Source organism: Vombatus ursinus, unplaced genomic scaffold (genome assembly GCF_900497805.2).
Source record: "Vombatus ursinus unplaced genomic scaffold, bare-nosed wombat genome assembly UNPS02009205.1, whole genome shotgun sequence".
Lineage (NCBI taxonomy): Eukaryota > Metazoa > Chordata > Mammalia > Diprotodontia > Vombatidae > Vombatus > Vombatus ursinus.
In genome coordinates this window covers 19,085,821-19,103,616 of record NW_020948983.1, presented here as the reverse complement: position 1 = coordinate 19,103,616, position 17,796 = coordinate 19,085,821, and the positions used below count along the sequence as shown (strand labels likewise).

The 17,796-nt window shown below is 44.4% G+C and overlaps 2 protein-coding genes across 3 annotated transcripts in view; both read right to left on the bottom strand.

Moving 5' to 3' along the window:
• Positions 1-5,252: 5,252 nt before the first annotated feature.
• NPM3 (nucleophosmin/nucleoplasmin 3) lies at positions 5,253-8,063 on the bottom strand. Of its 2 annotated transcripts, XM_027851913.1 has the most exons (6): positions 7,938-8,063; positions 7,510-7,595; positions 6,996-7,115; positions 6,624-6,717; positions 5,873-5,985; positions 5,626-5,718 (listed from the first exon to the last, which is right to left on the bottom strand). In XM_027851913.1, exons 1-5 carry the CDS (start codon positions 8,059-8,061, stop codon positions 5,882-5,884), a joined length of 528 nt encoding a protein of 175 aa, XP_027707714.1. In that variant the 5' UTR covers positions 8,062-8,063; the 3' UTR covers positions 5,626-5,718; positions 5,873-5,881. The 2 variants fall into 2 exon arrangements, with proteins under 2 accessions (XP_027707715.1, XP_027707714.1); XM_027851914.1 differs by lacking the exon at positions 6,624-6,717 and having other exon boundaries at positions 5,253-5,718.
• A 3,818-nt stretch (positions 8,064-11,881) lies between these two features.
• The window catches only part of OGA (O-GlcNAcase), a 27,624-nt gene continuing 21,709 nt past the window's right edge, over positions 11,882-17,796 (bottom strand). The window contains exons 14-17 of the mRNA XM_027851637.1: positions 17,735-17,750; positions 17,166-17,358; positions 15,959-16,118; positions 11,882-14,130 (exon numbers count right to left, since the gene is read on the bottom strand). Of these exons, the coding sequence (XP_027707438.1) occupies positions 13,994-14,130; positions 15,959-16,118; positions 17,166-17,358; positions 17,735-17,750 (506 nt within the window). The 3' untranslated portion in view covers positions 11,882-13,993. The remainder of the gene's footprint in view (positions 14,131-15,958; positions 16,119-17,165; positions 17,359-17,734; positions 17,751-17,796) is intronic.

The following is a 17,796-nucleotide window of genomic DNA, read 5'->3' as shown; positions in this document are numbered from 1 at the left end:
GATATGGATGGGTCAACCATTTATTCCTGAGAGGTGGTGCCATACCACCCAAATTCAGGTAGATGTCACATTGACATAGTATCCTAAATACCCAACCTGGCTCTCTCCAAAGGACTCCTCTATTTTCTCTCTCTTTATTCAAATACCCAAACCCAGAAGGCAACCCAAATCAGTTCCCCTCCTCCCTCCTTGCCTTCCCACAACAAAATTCTGGACTATCTATTTCCACTTCATAAATGGTAGAACTGAAGTCTGAAGGAGACATGGGCCAGGTCCACAAACTGGACCGGTTACTAACATTGAATCCCAACCTTGCTTCTTATGCATGAGAATGCTTGGGGAAGGCATTCCAAGAGAATGGGGAACAACCCCAACCGCCAGGTCCCAAATCTTTATGGTGGCAGGGAATTATTCCCCAAACTGAGAACTTTTAGGGAACTAAAAGTCCATCCAGTGTACTCCAATGGATTCCTTTGTCCCAGCTTGCTGTAACCCAGCTGAGCCCTGAGGGGTTGAGACTAGGACCAGGGTGTTGTTATGGCAGATGAAGTTCCATTAACCTTAAGTCTTAAGGTTCTAGTACGGATATTATTCCCAGACCCTCATCTAATCCCCAAGATCTACACATTCTGGGGATTCCTCCCATTACCCCTACAGCCCTATGTTCTTTGCCGTTTCCCAATGATTTAAGTTTCCTAAATACCCCATCTCTACTCCCATCCCAGCCAACTAGGCACAACTTTAGAACAAGAAGACCCCGCCTGGGCTGGCTGGCTGGCTAGTGATAGCCCAATCTTTTGTATTCTTCCCTTGTTACCCCCACCCCCAAGTCCTAAGAAAGATCTGTAGCTTCCAGTCAGGTGGTCAGAAGATGAGAATAACCCTGCACCCCTAGTGCAGACTGGGAGAAAGGTAGGGTCACCCTGGGGATCTGGGGCCAGAGGAAAGAAGCAGCTAGAGTAGGTACCTGTTCCTGCCCCTGAGCTTGTGGTCCGTCTCCCTCCCCCCTCCCCATGACTGACAGATGCTAATTTCCTGTAAAGATTCCTCCAGGCTCTCTCCAGCTCCCGCTTGCTCCTTTATCTTATCAAAGCCCCGTAATTACAATTGCTATTTTGTTTCCTCGAATCAGCAATCCGAGCTCCCAGCCCCAGATAGTAGGAACTGCTGTCAGCCTGATCCCTGACTGACAGCCTCAGCCCCTTGGAGGCTTCCCTCCCCCTTACAAATACACTTTAAGAACACACACATTCTCTACCAAAACACACACACACACACACACACACACACACACACACACATCTCTGGAGACACACAACTTTAAACACATATATTTAGGCACAAACAACAAACATACTACAAACACATCCCTTTGGACACACTTTATAAACATGGACTTTTAGACAAATACTCTACAAACACACTAAAACCCTTTTGACATACACTTTACAAACACTTTAAACAGCCAAAAACAAAACAAAACAAAAACCCAGCCTCTATTTATTGAGTCTTCTATGTACTCAACCCTGTGCTTGCCACTGAGGGGTAGACTGAAGATAGATAAGACATGGTCTCTGGCTACCAAATATTTACAAACAAACTCAGGCCATGAATCTTCAAAACATACTCTCCTGTCTACAAATATCAACATGTTCATTGTAAAGAAGTACCCATTTTGCAATAGGAATGGTCTACATAAACCTCTTCATACATCAAAATCAACCAGTCTTTCCCTCCAGAATCCTGCCTCCCCCTCCCACTCACCAGGCCAGCCAGCCCCCTTGCCTGGGCTAACTGTAGGGGAGACAGGAAGAGGTGAAGCCTCAGTGTCTACCCTACAGGAGCTCAGTCTGCCTGGGAAAGAAGACACACATGGAAAGTTAAATAACAATACAAGAGTTAAATAACATTATTAACACATGCAGGCTAACACTTCCACACACACCATTGCCACATAAATACAATAGGCTCCCACTATAAGGCAGATTTCAAACCAGACCTTCAATAAACACTCACTCTCCTGGAGATCACATAGACACTTGGCATAATCCACAGGTGGGGAGATACAGATGGGTTGAGGTTGTATATGTGTGAGTGCTAGAGGGTTAGAATGACTGTCCACAGTGTGTGGGGGGACTTATCAGAAGCCCCACTCTACACCCCATATGTACTCCATAGGGATGGGACCCACAGGACTCCTCTTCCCCAGCCATGAGGTCTGAGACATCCCACAATAGTGTGCTAAGCTCATAAATGTGGAACTCACGCTTCGAGATTCATTCATTTGCTCATTCATAATGAACACATTTATTAAGTACCTATGAGATTCATTCATTTGCTCATTCATAATGAACACATTTATTAAGTACCTACTATGTGCTACATAGTGATAGAGATACAAAGATGAATAAGGTTTGGGCTTTGTCCTTTTTGCTATCCCCTGCCTTATTCCTTACTTCTCCCCAACCAGGCTTGGGTATGAAACACCCTGGTATAGTGCCTAATACATAATGTAGGGGATTCCCTACATTTCTCCTTCTGGGGCTGACTCCCTCAGTGGGCCAGTATTCTTGCCTGAGACCAAGGTGGGTGGAAGAATGGGGAACTGGGCCTAGGGGTGGTGGTGGTGATAGGTCTGAATGGGGGCCAATTTCTCTGGCTCAGTAATATTCTAGCTTTGCCCACCAGGTGGTATCAGTCCCTAGGAATTGTGAAGTTGGGGAGAGTGAGATCAGTTTCCCGACTATGCTTCCTTCCCTCCTCATCCTTCCCTAACTCAGTCATGGGGAAGGTGTTGTTGTGAGGAGGGTAGGGAGCTATACCTATTTTTGGAAAATAACTAGTCCAGTGTAGCCAACCCAAGCCTTGATTATCTGCAATTGTCCCCATGCCTGGAATACTCTCCCTCCTCACCTCCTAGTTTCCCTGCTCCAATACTGCCTTTCCCTGTCGTCCTCCCTATCCAGTGCCTTCCCTCTAAGATTATCTTCTGTTTATACATTCTGTATCTTATATGTATAATTTTTTGCACATTGTCTTCCCCATTAGAATGTAAACTTCTTGAGGGTAGGCACTATGTTTTTGGCCCCCCCCCCCTTTTTATACCCAATGCTTAACAAGGTGCCTGACACATAGTAAATTATATATTTGTTGACTACATACAAAGAAAGGTTGGGAGGAATGTCTCAGACTCAAGCGTCAGCAGTAGTACTGAGTGGTTTGCAATTGGGCTGGGGCAGGGCTTAGGCTGGGGATTCTAATACCCCTCACCAACTCTATCAGTCCTTTGGGGATGCATTCACACTCATCAATTTAGAAGAGAGATAACTTTCCTCATTAGGGTAAGTCTTATATGTTGATATCTAAAGATCTGCATTTGGGAGGTGGGGACCAATCCAGAGCCAATGACCCTTACTCTTCTCTAGGGATATCCATAAAACTGACATTATCAGTCTCCCAAGGAGCTGCATACCCATTTTTTTGGTTGACCCCTTCCCTTTGAGACTAAGAGAAGATCCTAGGATACTTCCCTCTCCCAGTCATCATCTTTGGTGTCCTGCCTACCCCCAGCTGCTGTCTTCTTGGGGGAATCTAATACAATAATAATAGCTAGTATTTACATGTCCCTTTAAGATTTGCAAAGTGTTTAACAAATATTTTATCTTCCCAATAACCCTAGGAGGTAGCTGCAATTATTATTCTGATTTTACAGATGAGGACACCAAGGCAGATAGAGATTACACAGGGTCACACAACTAAGTGACTGAGGTCAGATTTGAACTTGTCTTCCTAACTGCAGGTCCAACACACAATTCACTGTGCTACCTTGAAGACTACAGGCAGAAAATGCTAAAACGGTATTTGTGGTGGCGGTGATGGGGGCATCCTGGAAAAAAGAACATCTGAAGATCTTGCCTCCCACCCAACTAGAGTCATTCTAAACAAAACACCCCATCTCCCTGAAAGTGGCAGGGGAAGGAAACCTATTCCTAGAATCCTGAGTCTATTTGACCTTCTGGTTGCCCTGAACTGCTCACCCCAGGACTTTGTAACACAGGATGGGCCTGCAGACCATCCTGGGCCTCTGGACAAAGCAGAGGCCAAAGGGAAGGGGGGGAGAAGAGAATCTCAATGTTTAGGCAACATACACAGAAAAATGGCATCCTTCTGTCCTGAGTCTCCAACAACACTGCAAGACGAGCCAATGGTGGTGGTGGTGATAGTTCCTTCTGAGCACCTGTAAATTAATCTCCCTTCTGGTAGCACCCTACCCCCATATGCCAGGTGGGGGGGTGGGAGTGGGGGGTGGGGGGGTAGGAGTGGACTCTGGTTACCCAGTCACCCAATCTGGGATGCTACCCCCCCTCTCCATCTGGCCCTGAATCAGGTTTCTTAGGATAGTCCAGAGAAGTCCAGCGACTTTCACAAGGCCAGGGGTGGGGGGGGGAATAGGGTGGTAGGGTAGAGGAGCTGACTCAGCCCTCTTTGAAGTATGTTCTTTCCTCCCCTCATCTGGCAGAGACCCCAAAGTACAGTGTTTCCCCACCAATGCCATGGGGGGGCTAAGTGTAAGGGCCCAGCTTGAGCCTCAGTCCCCAGAGAAGGGGCTAGGCATTCCTTTTTCTTCATCCCATAAGTCCATTATCCACAAGGCCGAGAGTATGTGGCACCCCCTTCCCCAGGGCTCCTCAGCCCAGTGCTGACAGAGGCTCAGACCCATGTTTGGATGCTGATAACCTCCCAGGGTCTGGCCCTCCCCTTCTTTCACACCCAGGAGTTGGGATTGGAGTGTGTGTGTGTGTGTGTGTGTGTGTGTGTGTGTGTGTGTGTGTGTGTGTGTGTGTGTGTGTGTGTGTGTGTTTTGGGGGGAGGGGGCACTGGAAGAGCAGACTTCAGTGCTGTTGGTTTGTTAGGGAATACATGCCACTTGCAATGGATCCTTTGGGGTGAGTTAGCCAGCAACTCAGTCTTCCGTGGGGGACGATTCTTCTCATATATTGTGCCCCAAACCAAGCCATAGACGTAAAGGGGTAAAAGGGGGACTGAATCTTAGGACGCCCCCTAGAGGCAGCACTTCCAGCCTGCACAAAGCATCCCCCTCCCCACCTCTGCCCTACTTCCCCTCTATAAGGCCAGACTGCCATCTGGTGGTCCCAATAGGAACTCTACTCCCCAAGGACCACCAAAATTCAAACATGAAGACACACTTCCCAACCCTCACCAGGAGGATAAACAGATGAACTTGCAGGGGGAAAAAAAAAACCACTTTATTTTCAACTTCTTCCAAAAATGTAAAAATGTCTGGAAATACTTAGATTTCTGAATAAAATCATTTCACTGTCCATCTGCCCCACTCAGGAGGATGGAAAAATCTTTGTTCTTCCATTCCCTTTGCCTCACCCCACCCCCCAGTTATACCTTTCTCCCTATATGAAAGTAAGAAAAACCTGGAGCAAAGAGGTGAGGGGTGGGGAGGAGAGGAGAGAGGAATTAGGGCTTGTGTTGGGACAATATCCCACTGGGATATTGATACTGGGACCTCGGGATGGCATTCTGCTGGGGGGTATAAAAGGGCACCTGGGTTCCTTCTCTTTGTTCCTAAGAGCTGTTCTGGTCCCTATTCTCTTGCAGATAAATCAAGAAAACCATAAAAAACCATTTTTGAAACATCCAGGAGAAACAGGACCATGTGAGTAGGAGGGAGAGACAACTGTGGGCCTGAAAAGACAAAGAGAGATAGGACAGGTCAGAGGTCAGCCCTTAACAGTCCCACCCCTGGGACTTGGGTACTGGAGAAAGGAGCTCCTCCTTTCCTCACCACTGTACCCCTAGTGAGATAGTGGAGTGGAGTGGGGTATCTCTTCCCACTCACCTTGGCCAGTTATAGCCTCCCCTGCCGCTTCTTGGCAGGCAGAATGGGCAGCAGTTCTGGGTCCCTGTCTTCACTCTCATCCTCTTCTGAGAATTCACTGCCCTCCATAGACACTAGTGAGCAGACACACCATCAACATCATGGAGGGGGAGAGGACATTCTCCCCTGTCTCTTGAGCCCCATTGTGGACCTAGACTTAGAATCAGCCACATTGAAGGCAGACACACTAGGAGCAGGGGTTTCCCAGGACAAGACATCACTACCACCAGAGAGAGTCTCCCAGTCCTTGGGAAGTTTATAGCCTGGCTGGGATAATAGCATCCACAGAGGAGGCAAGCCAAGAACCATAATAGAATTGTCTCCTGATGGCAATACCGCCACTGAAGGCTTGGTCAAGGCTTGGTTGGTAAGGTAGCGCTTACTAGAGGAAAGAGAGTTGAGCTGGCTAGGACAGGTAGGATTCAAATCATTTAAAGATGCCTAAGTCGTAAGGGGTGTGAGGTTGGAGGAAGGGCATTCCATGCAAGAAATAAGGTAGGCCAAAGCCCAGGTCTGGCATATATGGGAGCAATGAGGGAACTTCTCTGATTGGATTGGAGAAAGGGCTCAGAAAGTAGGAAGGTGCCTGATTATAGAGTCTTGAATGGCTAGGGAGTTTGGTCTCTAGACAGTGGTGAGATGATCACTGGTGAAGGTGAAAGACAGGATGCTTCAGGAAGGGGGTAGTCTGGCATCTCCACAACCCCCTCACCAATCTGGTGCCTCCCGGTGACACGCACAGGACCAGAGCCGAACTTCAGGTAGAAAGTCACTGGAGGCTGGAGTGGGAAGTCACCTAGGCTGAGCTGAGGGAGTGGAGAAGGGAGAAGTCTAGTTGAAGGCTCATAGCCCTGGTCCAAACCCTACAGCTGAGTAAGTCAAAGCGTCATAAACATAGAGCTAGAAGACACTTCAAAAGCCATCTAAGAAACTGAGGTAACTGCAGAAGTGGGAGTCCTTAGGGTCTTTCTGGCTTGAGGTTGGATGGGAAGTGATAAAAATGAAAAGAATGCCCCAGCCTCTAGGCTAAGTTCTGACCCTAATAGATTGGGGTGAAGGGACAAGGGTGAGGGGTTACTCTCACCATGGGCTGGCAGGACAGTTTCAGGTTGGCCAGTGGCACAGCAATTTCCTCATTGTCATGGTTTCGGGCCACCACCTCCACGACATTGCACTCTTCCTTAGCATCTTCTGTGAGGCAGAGCTGGGGTGGAGATGACAGACAGAACCAAGGCCTCATAGTCATCTGGGCACCATGTTCATCGGACTGAACAGGACAGGCCGCTGGCTCTGATGAGCTGATCAGACCCACTGGAATGACCCCCCACCCCCACCCCCTCCCCCTCAATCACTAGGCCACATACCCAGTGAAGAGGATTAGTTATGCAAGGCTTCCTAGCAGTAGCTTTGCAGTAGCTGGTTAGTCTGGGAGTCCAGGGATCCTGGTGTCTGCAGCCCTAGCCTTGGAAGGGATATGCCATTGTCTGGACACTGGACAGAGACATTGATAGGCCATCTCTCTATCCGGTCCTAGCTGGCTGCGTACATAGGGTGGGATTACAGAAGGAAGCCTACAAATTACATGTGGATCCCCTCACCATGGTCAATGCCAGCACATGCTCCGTGTTGTCCTCCTCCTCTACCTTGAAGGTGTAGGCCCTAGCCTGCCCGGACAGCTCACAACCTGGGAAGGCGGGTGCAATGGGGAATGGAAGGGGGACGGGAGGGTATTGGGGGAGCCCTGGGAGCGCTCCTTCCTCGCCCAATCCTACCCCCTCCCTCCCGCGTGGCTGCTCAGGTCATTCCCTCCCCCCACCCCCGGCTCCGCCCTCTCCACGTGCTGCCCACATCTGGCCCCCAACTCCTCCCACCTCAAAGATCTGGGGGAATCGCGAAGCTGGGGGAGGGCAGGGAGTAGGGGACGCTCGGACCCCTCGGTCACCAGCATCAGCTGTCTTCCTTCCCACGCCCATCCCGCTCACATCTGAATGACTGTGGCCCCCTCTCTCCCTGCCCCATCAGGTACCGAAGAAGAAGCTGTCCATGGTGACTGGGTCCAGGCCCCGCAGCCTCAGGGATCCCATGGAGCCCCCAGCCCGGGCCCGGCTTTCCAGTGCCTGGAACGCCAAGAAGGCAGAGGCGGCGGCCATGCTGCAGGGACCGTCTACAAACTCCACCCCCAGCGCGCACAAAGCAAGGGACCGTCGCCGGTTCCGGCCGCGCTTCTTAAAGGGGCAGCACCCGTCTGAGCTTGAGGGTGGGGGGGCTTAAGCACATCCTAATACCGACCAGCTCCGCCCTGGAAATGGGCAAGGTGAGCGATAGAAGAGCCTCCGGCGCGGGGCTTCCTTCTGTCTCCCTCCTCCCTTGGGCCTGAGCTAACCGTGGGAGTCGATTTCTTCCCAAAAAACAGAGAGCAAAAGACAGACGCACCCACATCCGCCCCTTGAGCGGCGTTTGCAGACCCCGACCAGCACACTCGGGCTTCGAGTGCTTCTAAATCGTCAGCAAGCTGACCTTATCTCGCCACGTGTGCAGCAGGGGTCAGACTGACTACTCATATCCCCTCTTCTACGGTTCCCCTCAAAGTGGTCTTCTTGTAACAGAAGTTGGGCGCCTTCAGGCTGGTTCAGTCCCAAGAGCAGGGCCGTAGCTTCTCAGGAGGCTGCCCTTCTGCTTAGCTTTCCTCCTACACAGAGAGCTTTGGGCCAATGAGATCCCAGTCTCTGTCCTTGCTGGCAAGGAAGGCGTTAGATCTGCAAACCTTCGTCAGTACGCTTAGACAGAAAACTTTCCTGGTTATGCTTGGCCCCTAGGCTGACAACCAGGACAGCAACCTAGGATTTACCTGCCAAGTGAGTCTTCGGATGCGAGTGGAGTTGCTTATCTAATTTAATAAATATTTCCTTGTGTATAGATGGAAAAACTGATACTCATATAAATTGTGACTTACTTAAAGGCTACTCAAAGAATTGGAGTAGGTGGAAAGGAATAAATGAAAGGCACCAAGCATTTATTAAACACAATATGCTGGGGTAGCTAGATGGCGTAGTGGATACACCACCGGCCCTGGAGTCAGGGGGATCCGAGTTCAAATCCGACCTCAGGAACTTGACAACTCACTAGTGGTGTGACCCTGGGCAAGTCACTTAACCTCATTGCCTAGCCAAAAAAAAGCTTCATTAATTAATATGTGCTTAATAAATGCTTGACTGCTTATCCCAGAAAAGTGAGGAACTGAGGGTGACATCTTTTCCTGGAATCTTCTTCCACACCTCATACCACTATTTGGCATGTGACTCAAACCTTCTCCTCCTCCTAACCTTCCTTCCTCTCCACACCCTTCAACTTTCGACAAAGAACTATGTTTGGCAAAATTCATCAGCACCCCTCTTCAACAATTCTCACACTAAGGTCTACAACTCGTGGTTTTATGACACTTTAAAAAATCCCATGTACCAGTAAGACCTAGCCCTAATACTTCTTCATGCCCAGGCAGAATTGGGCTCAGCACCTCCACTTTGATCGATTTCTTAGTGCCCAGGATGATAGAAAATAATACAGGACGCTAGACTCAAGTAGGTATGGGTAAAATTGCTGTCTCCCACCCACCCCCAGCTGCAAATTAGTCAAGGGACAATTGTGCGGCTCTTCCAATCCCCAATTTGTAAACTGTGTGGCTCATTCCCCTGCCTTCAGTCCTCTCACTGTGATTCCCGGCCTAGCTGGGAGCTTCCAACCAGCTCATTTGCTCCCACTGAAGACCATAGTGGGAGGCTAGAAGGCATCCTGAAAATACTGGGGACACACTTCTACAGAAGTAGGGAGTATGTGTGTATGTAACTACAAAAAGTCTACTAGAATCAACCACTCCTCTTCCTCTCTTGTAACGTTTAGTGTCTAGCCTAATCCTAGAAGTTGTATGAAATGTTGCTCACACACACAAATGCTTAAAAAGTTAAACCAAAAACTTACCTGAAAGAGTAGGCTAGGATGTTGGAATTCAAAGCTTCTTTACCAAAGTCTTTAATCACCCCCCAACCTACTTATACTTCCTCTTTGTAACTGGGATTAGAACCTGAGTCTTCTGACTTTCAGTCCATGAAGTTCAACCAACATTGGTTGGAGTTTCCTGTGAGGAGGCTGTCCAAGAGGGCCAAAAAGCAGCAGGACTGAACTGGTTCCTCCAGCAGGTTCCCTCCCCACAGCCAAGATCAATCATTGCAATTCAAAATATGCTTATTCAAGTCTTGTCTTAAGAGCCATTATACAAACTAGAGGTTAGGCCTAATGAGAAATAAGGAAGGGGGTCTTAACTCCTTGCTCCACCCATATTTTAGACACAGGTCAAATCTTTGGCACCCTACTTATTTTCCTCTACTCAAGCACAATGCAGTGGAAAGAGCATCATAGGATTAATGGACCTTCGAAAGCACCAACTACAAATATTTTACGAAGAAACTGAAACCTCTGAAGATAGGTGATTTATTCAAGGTCACACCATAAATAGCAGAGGGGAGATCTCTACAGAGGAACAGTACCCCCCAGTTCAGGTCCTGTTCCTTATCACCTGGCCTATTAAAATGACCTGTGTTCTCTCCAATCAATTCTCCACACCTGCCAAATTGTTATTTCTAAAATAGTCATCACACCTGCTTAAGAGGTTTCATGACTCCCAAGTGCCTCTACAACAACATATTCCCATTCGGCATTTAAATCTCTTTGCAATACAGCTCCAGCCTCCCTTTTCAGGTTACTACCCTCCAGCCAACACAAGCAAGTACTCGTTGGTTCCCTCAGAAGGCATTGTATCTTGTCTGGTAGCCTTTGCACAGGTTGATCCAAATGCCTGGAATACACTTTCCTCACTTCAGCCTCCAGAAATTCCTAACTTCCTTAAAGGCCCAGCCCTGCACAAGAACTGACTCCTCGACTTGTGTATTCCCCTGCAAATTAGTTTGTTGTTTCCCTTGGACAAGACAAAAAACTTGAGTGCAGAGAACTTGTCTATTTATAATAGAGTGGCTACATGTTACACATGCTTGTTGAATGAGTTATTTCTACTGCTTCTAGGTTTCGTCAAATGACCGAGTATTGGTTCTGCCACTCATTTGCTATGACTTTACCAAAACCTATTCTAAGAGGTAGCATCTATAAAATGCAAAGGTTCCTATTTGAACACTGATTCTAAGCCAACATCAGTATCTGTATGTTTAAAGACCTGAATCCTAGTTACCATGAACATATGTAGGGAGGAGCAGACTATTATCCTATGCCACAGTAGGACATATGCCTTTCTCCTATTTCAGTCCATTTATTTGCACAAGTAATTCCCTAGGCCTGAAATCTACTCCTTGCCTAAACACCCAGAGCCCTTTTTTCCTTTGAAGGCTTGGCTCATGCATCACCTCCCCCATGAATTCATTCCCTTAGTCATGCTCCCTCCTTCCTCAAATTACCTATTTACTTACACTGTTATAATTCTGTCTACAGATTTTAAAAAAACAAACTACCTATTCCCAGCTTTAGCCTATAACAGAAAAATGTTTGTTGGATATCGAGCCTGCTTGTACAAGATCTTGCTTCTCCTCCAATAACCTCTCTTGATCCCTGTTATATGCTCCTCAGAAGGCCTCAAAAAAATTTAAAGTCTAGCTGCCACTAATACTTCTTGATAGTTTGTTCTCTAAAAGGGAATACTTATCCTCTGTCAGCAGACAGCAGCCAACTTCTCCCTCCAATTCCTGATCTTGTTCTGAGAGGCATATAAGTAGGAAAGCCTTGGGGGTGGCTTGGGGTCAAAAGAAATGCCTCCCTATTTACTAATTCTAGGCAGACAAACTCTGGAATCAGTGTTACTGAACAAAGGTATGGAAGGTGAAAGGCCTGCTAAGGTAGGACAAGACAAAAGACCTAAGTTTCACTGGGCCAAGGTAATGGGTTTGCCCAAGTTGAAGGAAACAACAAACAGTCACTTCAAGTTTTATTTTGCTTCTTGCATGGTCTTCAGATACAGTTTATAGTTCATTTTCTACAGGTAACTCAGAAGATCTAAACAGATTAATGAAAGTGGCATTCCAATCTTAATGAAAGTTCATAACCATGAAAGATGTGTTAACATATGACTTTACAATCCTAGAGTGATGGTGTTGGCCTGGACATCTGTTCTATACAGTTAGCATTTATACATGAATTAATAAGGACAGAGACAGAGATATCAGCAACTTATAAAGCCAGGCTATAAGGCCATAAAGCAAACTAGGACATAATGCTAGGAATCCTGATTAAATTCAAAGCTGGGTCTGGTACTCATGAATAATTGTTCCTTCAGAGAAAGCAAGATAGCTATATGCCATTCTATGCAATGCACTCAAAAACCAGTGACATTAAACTCTTCTTTCCATAAAGCTATAGTTGGACTTCTCTGACCCACTTCAAAAATGAAGACGCAAATTTGCTTCTAGATATTAAACAGGCCAGATTCTTCTATTAAAGGAAAGGTTTCTACTCTGAAAATAAGAAAGCCTTACTTCCACTGGGTGGGATTGGTTATCCCTGGATACCTAGGGATAAAGGGCCTTCTCTCCACAATATACCAGTTAACTGAAAGCCCCGCAGGCTCCAAGACTTAAGACTTCCTCAAAACTCCAATGACTGGAGTCACTTAAAGAAAACTAGCTTTATCCTTTTCCTTCTTCCTCCCCCACAAGGCTGGAATAAGGTACCGAAATGACCGTAGGTGAAATCTATGTTTGGAACTCTCCCTGAAGTGATGGAAAAGCTATAATTTTGCAGAGAATTTACTTGCCAGCATCAATCTCAGACCCCTAAAAAGGAGGCAATACATTAAATCTGAGATACATGAAGCTTTTAGAATCTGTGATTACAACAAAAAATTAGATAACCATTGAAATCACTGGTTAACATGTGCTCATCCTGGTGTTTCTTTTAAAAACAAGAACATGCAGGGATTAAAGACTCTGATTTAATCAAACCTGTATGAACAAGTCTTGAAATTAAAGGACACCTGAACTAAGGGCAAATCCTGATCATCTCCCTATGCCCTACCTATTCCCTAACAGGTGTCAGGGATCACTTACACTGACATGCTAAACCTATTGGGGTTGATTTCTAGGACAACAGTGATAGCATTAACCTTGTTAACAGATCAGCCTCACTTACCAAAGTCAGGACTTCGTACCCAAAATGGTTATGTTTTAGCCCTGGGTGGGAGGCACTTTAAAAATAATTTTGAAAAACAAAGCCAAGGACAAAGAAAAGTTAACTCCATCCTCCAATATGGTTTTACATTATTTAAAAAGTACCATCATGGATCAATACCGTTCCATTTCAAAAGAAAAATTACAAAAACAGTAAACACAAGAGGTTAATCAGCACACAGCTAGTTTATATACAAAGAAATATACAAGTATATATTTTGTGACTTTTGTCACAGACAACTGCACATTTGTCCCTACAAAGCACAACACACCTGAACCAATGGTCATCCCACTGACATTGGCCATGGTTTTGTGAACAAGCAAAAAACATTGCCCAAATCAGATGAGTCACTACTTGTTTTCTGTTGCTAATTGACAACTATCCCACCTAGGATTCTCCATTCCGTAGTATCAGAATTCCAAGGAAACGGTTTTGTCTTTTGTCATGTCATCCAAACAGGAAAAGGACCCATCATTCAACAAATTAATGAGGATGAAGGAGGTGATTTTAGCTGGATATTCCGGGTGAGAAATGCAACCATGTGGATATAGAGAACTACTTCCTGCTTCATTAATGATAGGACCCCCTTCCCTAAAGGTGCAAGAAAGATGGCTTGGCACTTGACACAAGACCTGAAAGGGAGGACCATAATTCTTATTTAAACAGAATTTCCAGCAGTACTCTCTTCTGAACAGCAAGTAGTCTGAATGTGTGAGTGAGGCTTCACATAGTCCTCCCTGCCCCCAATCCCTTCAGCTGACTTCTTCCTCTCCTGAGGCTGGACCACATGAAGACCTCAACCACCACCCACCCACTTGGGAGTTGTCAAGACATTAAGACAGGTCACAATGTCAATGAATGTCACAGGCTCCTGCCAAGGATAACCACATCCTTTGGAAATCCCTCCATTTTTGCTATTTCAAAACAACCTAACTTGCTGTAGAATTCCAGGATCCTCTTATCATCTGGTCTTACTTCACAGAAAGCCCCACGGGAGCCTGAAAATAAAACAAAACAAAAACCACTCAAAATGTAAAGAAGGAGAGCTATTATGATGCGGAATGTATAAATGTATACTATTTAAAAAGTTATTTATCCTTGTACAAATCCTACAAAAAAATCTGGCAACAGAATACAGTATGACAGAAACTGCTGGACTTAAGAGTCATGTGAGACTTGGTTAATTCTCATTCCTGAACTTATTACCTCTGTGATCATGGGTAAATCATTTAACACCAGTCTCCACAGACTAATTTCTAAGATGGGTACAACCATACCTTGTATGTATTGCACCTATGTCACAGGGCAGTTACATGTATTCTCATTTAATTTTACATATAATATATATATATGCATATATATATGTGTATGAAAAATGCTTTGTAAACTTTAAAGCACTGTATAAATGCCAGCTGTTAAGATGGATCAAGGGTCTGATTCATGTTACGGTTAAGTTTCTCCCCCATTCCAAAAATCTTTCAGAGACAAAAGCAGAAAGGAGTGAATGGTGAAAAATACTTATACAAAGGTCCCATTCCGAAAAGGAACAAGTTCCCTGAAGGTAACTATTAAATACAGAGCCTTGTACCCATTCAGTTACAACCTATTTAGATTGTGTTCTCTATATGTAAGATGAATCTTGCATCAGCTAGGTGGCACACTGAATAGAGCACCATCCCTGGAGTCAGGAGGACTCGAGTTCAAATCTGGCCTCAGACACTTACAAGCTGTGTGACCCTGGGCAAGTCACTTAACCCCAACTGCCTTAAAAAAACAAAAACAAAAGATGAATCTTATATAATGAAAATGCCCCAAAGCCCATTTAGAAATAAAAGGTGCATCTGTCTCAAATAAATGTCACAGACTGTTTTGATCTGGAGTTAGAGACCTTAGAAATTATTTAATCCAGTGACTTCATTTTACAGGTTAAGAAAACAGACCCAAAGAGACGGACACACAAGACACAGAAGCAGTATAGCAAAAGTATAATTTAAAGGGGAGGTGACAGAAAAAGGTATAAACATTTATACAGGCATCTAACTGTGCCAGGCACTGTGCTAAGCACTTGCACAAAAATTATCTCATTTGAACTTCGCAACAATTTTGCAAGGTAGATGCTATTATTATCCTCATTTTACAGATGAGGAAACTGAGGCAAGCAGGAGTTAAGTGACTTGCCTAGAGTCACATAGTTAAGTGTCTGAAGCTGGATATGAATGCAGGATTCCTGACTCCAAGTCCAGCACTCTTTATTTATCATTGCATCACCAGCTGCCTCTGGTAGACCCAGATCCTCTGACTCCAGATCAAGCAGTCTTTCCTTCCATTCCACCACAGATACAACAATAAAGAGTAACAAACTAGGTACTCAGCATTATTCCCAACCCTGAAATCCATCTTGGTTTTCCAATTTAGGGAAATTTTCAAAGGAGGGATAGATTATTTTTAAGATTCTATTAATTGAGAACTACTGTAAATTTGATCTCTTAGTTTAAGAAAAATGAAATGCATCTCAGAGGTAAAAGAGATCTCAAAAATAGACAGTTAACTTGCCTTTGTTTTAAAGGTAAAGAAACTAAACCCAAGTAATCTACTCAGGGTCACAATGCTTTGACCTGTGGTTTTTCTTTTGGAGTTGACAAAATAAGAATTAATATTTTCATGGTCCTGACCCTTTGAGGCCTAACCATCTCCCAAAGACAGTTGGAAGAAAACACTATAGTTATTATCAGTTTAAAGAAAAAAAATCTTATTGACAATCTAGTCCAATGTTTATTTTCTCTCTCTCTCTCTCTGGCTTTTACTCCCAAAAAGACCCATACTCACCATTAGCTTTGAGAGAAGACAACAAGCATGCCATCATGCTTTTGGCCACACTTGGATCAGTTACTTTTTTGTGAATGTCCATCTTAATCAGAGATGGGAAGTTAGCAAGGAAAGTTTCTGGCAATACTTCCTGTTCTTCATGGAAACTCAACATTATTTTCTAGAATTGACAGAATACGGAATCAATTGCTTTCTGTTATATGCTTGATAGCCAAAGAGCAGAGAAAGGATAAAGAAAAAGAAGTAACAGATAACTGTTTTCCAGTTCTTGTCCTTGTATATTTTGTAGTCACCTTGTATAGTCACCAAAGTATTTAACTTACAAGTATAACTTATTTTTCTAAAAAGTGACCAAAAAAACCATTTTTTGTAAGAAATATATTAAGCAACAATCTCATCGTGAAAACTGCATATGAAGTATACAAGTTGCCTACAGTACACTAGCACAATGTAGCTGCTCAACCAGAAACCACCTGCCAGTTTGACCCTGAAGGAGGTTAGGAGACACTCAAAAACAATATTCTTTACTATGTATCTAAGACATTTAGAGTAAGCAAAAAACAAACAAAAAAAGCTACAAGGGATTGTGAGGATCTAGTATTATGGGAGTGATTTCACTATTAGATAGGGATGGAAAGGCAAAGTTAAATAAAATATTTAATAAATTTCCACCATATGCAGAACCCTGAGCCCTGTAACAGAGATCTAAGTTTAAGACCCTATTAGCCCTGCCCTCAAGGAGCTTAGAGTCTAGTGTAAAAAAAAAAAAAAAAGGGGGTTAAAGTGAACTGTCAAATTTTGGCTCATTTAAGTAAGCACCAGTTAAACACCTACCAAACAAAGTATTATTAAAACAGCCTCAAAAAGGAAACGGATTTCAACAAATATTTACTATATACAGAATGCTCTGCCAAGTGTTAGAGAAAATCCAATGACATCATCTCTACCTTGGTGTAGTTTATAGTCTAATCCTTCTCAATGGTTAATATCTTAAATTATACTGTAGAAAGTTTTGACTTAAGCACAGGTTGTAATCAGTCCTTCCAAAGTATCGAATGGTCTTAGGTTAAAGAAAAGAAGGAAGATAAGGGGGAAAATGCTAGAAACAAATGCTAAGAATTAGCCCACAAGTAAAAGACAATCTAGCAATGTGACTGTGCCTGGCTTCCCCCATTTGTATTTCATTCTGAATATATGCAATACTGACCTCAGCCTCTGAAAGCTCTTTGTCACCATTTGGCTTAGTGTACTTTTCTTGCATGAAAGGAATCCAGGAAATTTTACATTTTTTAATGAAAGGGGTTACATCCACAGTGCCCAGGGCATAGCCACAAATGCCATCTTCATCTTCTAGTACAAAACAGTAATCTAAACTGAGGGAAAGCAGGCCTCCCACTAACCTGTTTTAAAGGAAAGAGTATCAATTCATGGTTTGCTAGCATGGTATTACTTAAAACTTTAACCCTCACTTATACTAAACTCACTAAAATAACCTAAAAACCTATAAAAACAGCCGCTGATAAGAGTAGACTAAGTGGAATAAATTTTTACAAAGCAACATTTTAAAGACTCTTTACTGTGTATATTTGACATGAGGGGCCAACCAAAATGTCAGCAGGGATAATCTGGTTTCATTTACCTACTGGAAAACTTGAGCATCATTCAAAAGCCCAACCCTCAAGAAACGTAGTATTTTGGCAATGAAGAAAACAGTAATTTTATTGCTCAATGCTAACTTCACAAATTCAGCTCCCTACATATCTCCAATCTACTGACCACCTCTCCTCAACTGCTAACAATAAGAATGGTTTCTTATTGACTATATCCAGATTTTTAGA

Coding starts and splice junctions, on each gene's coding strand:
- NPM3 (XM_027851913.1), bottom strand. CDS start 8,061: ATGGCCGCCGCCTCTGCCTTCTTGGCGTTCCAGGCACTGGAAAGCCGG. Junction 7,116..7,509: donor ATGTGCTGGCATTGACCATG/GTGAGGGGATCC, acceptor TCTCCACCCCAG/CTCTGCCTCACAGAAGATGC. Junction 5,986..6,623: donor CACCGGGAGGCACCAGATTG/GTGAGGGGGTTG, acceptor TCTGCTCACTAG/TGTCTATGGAGGGCAGTGAA.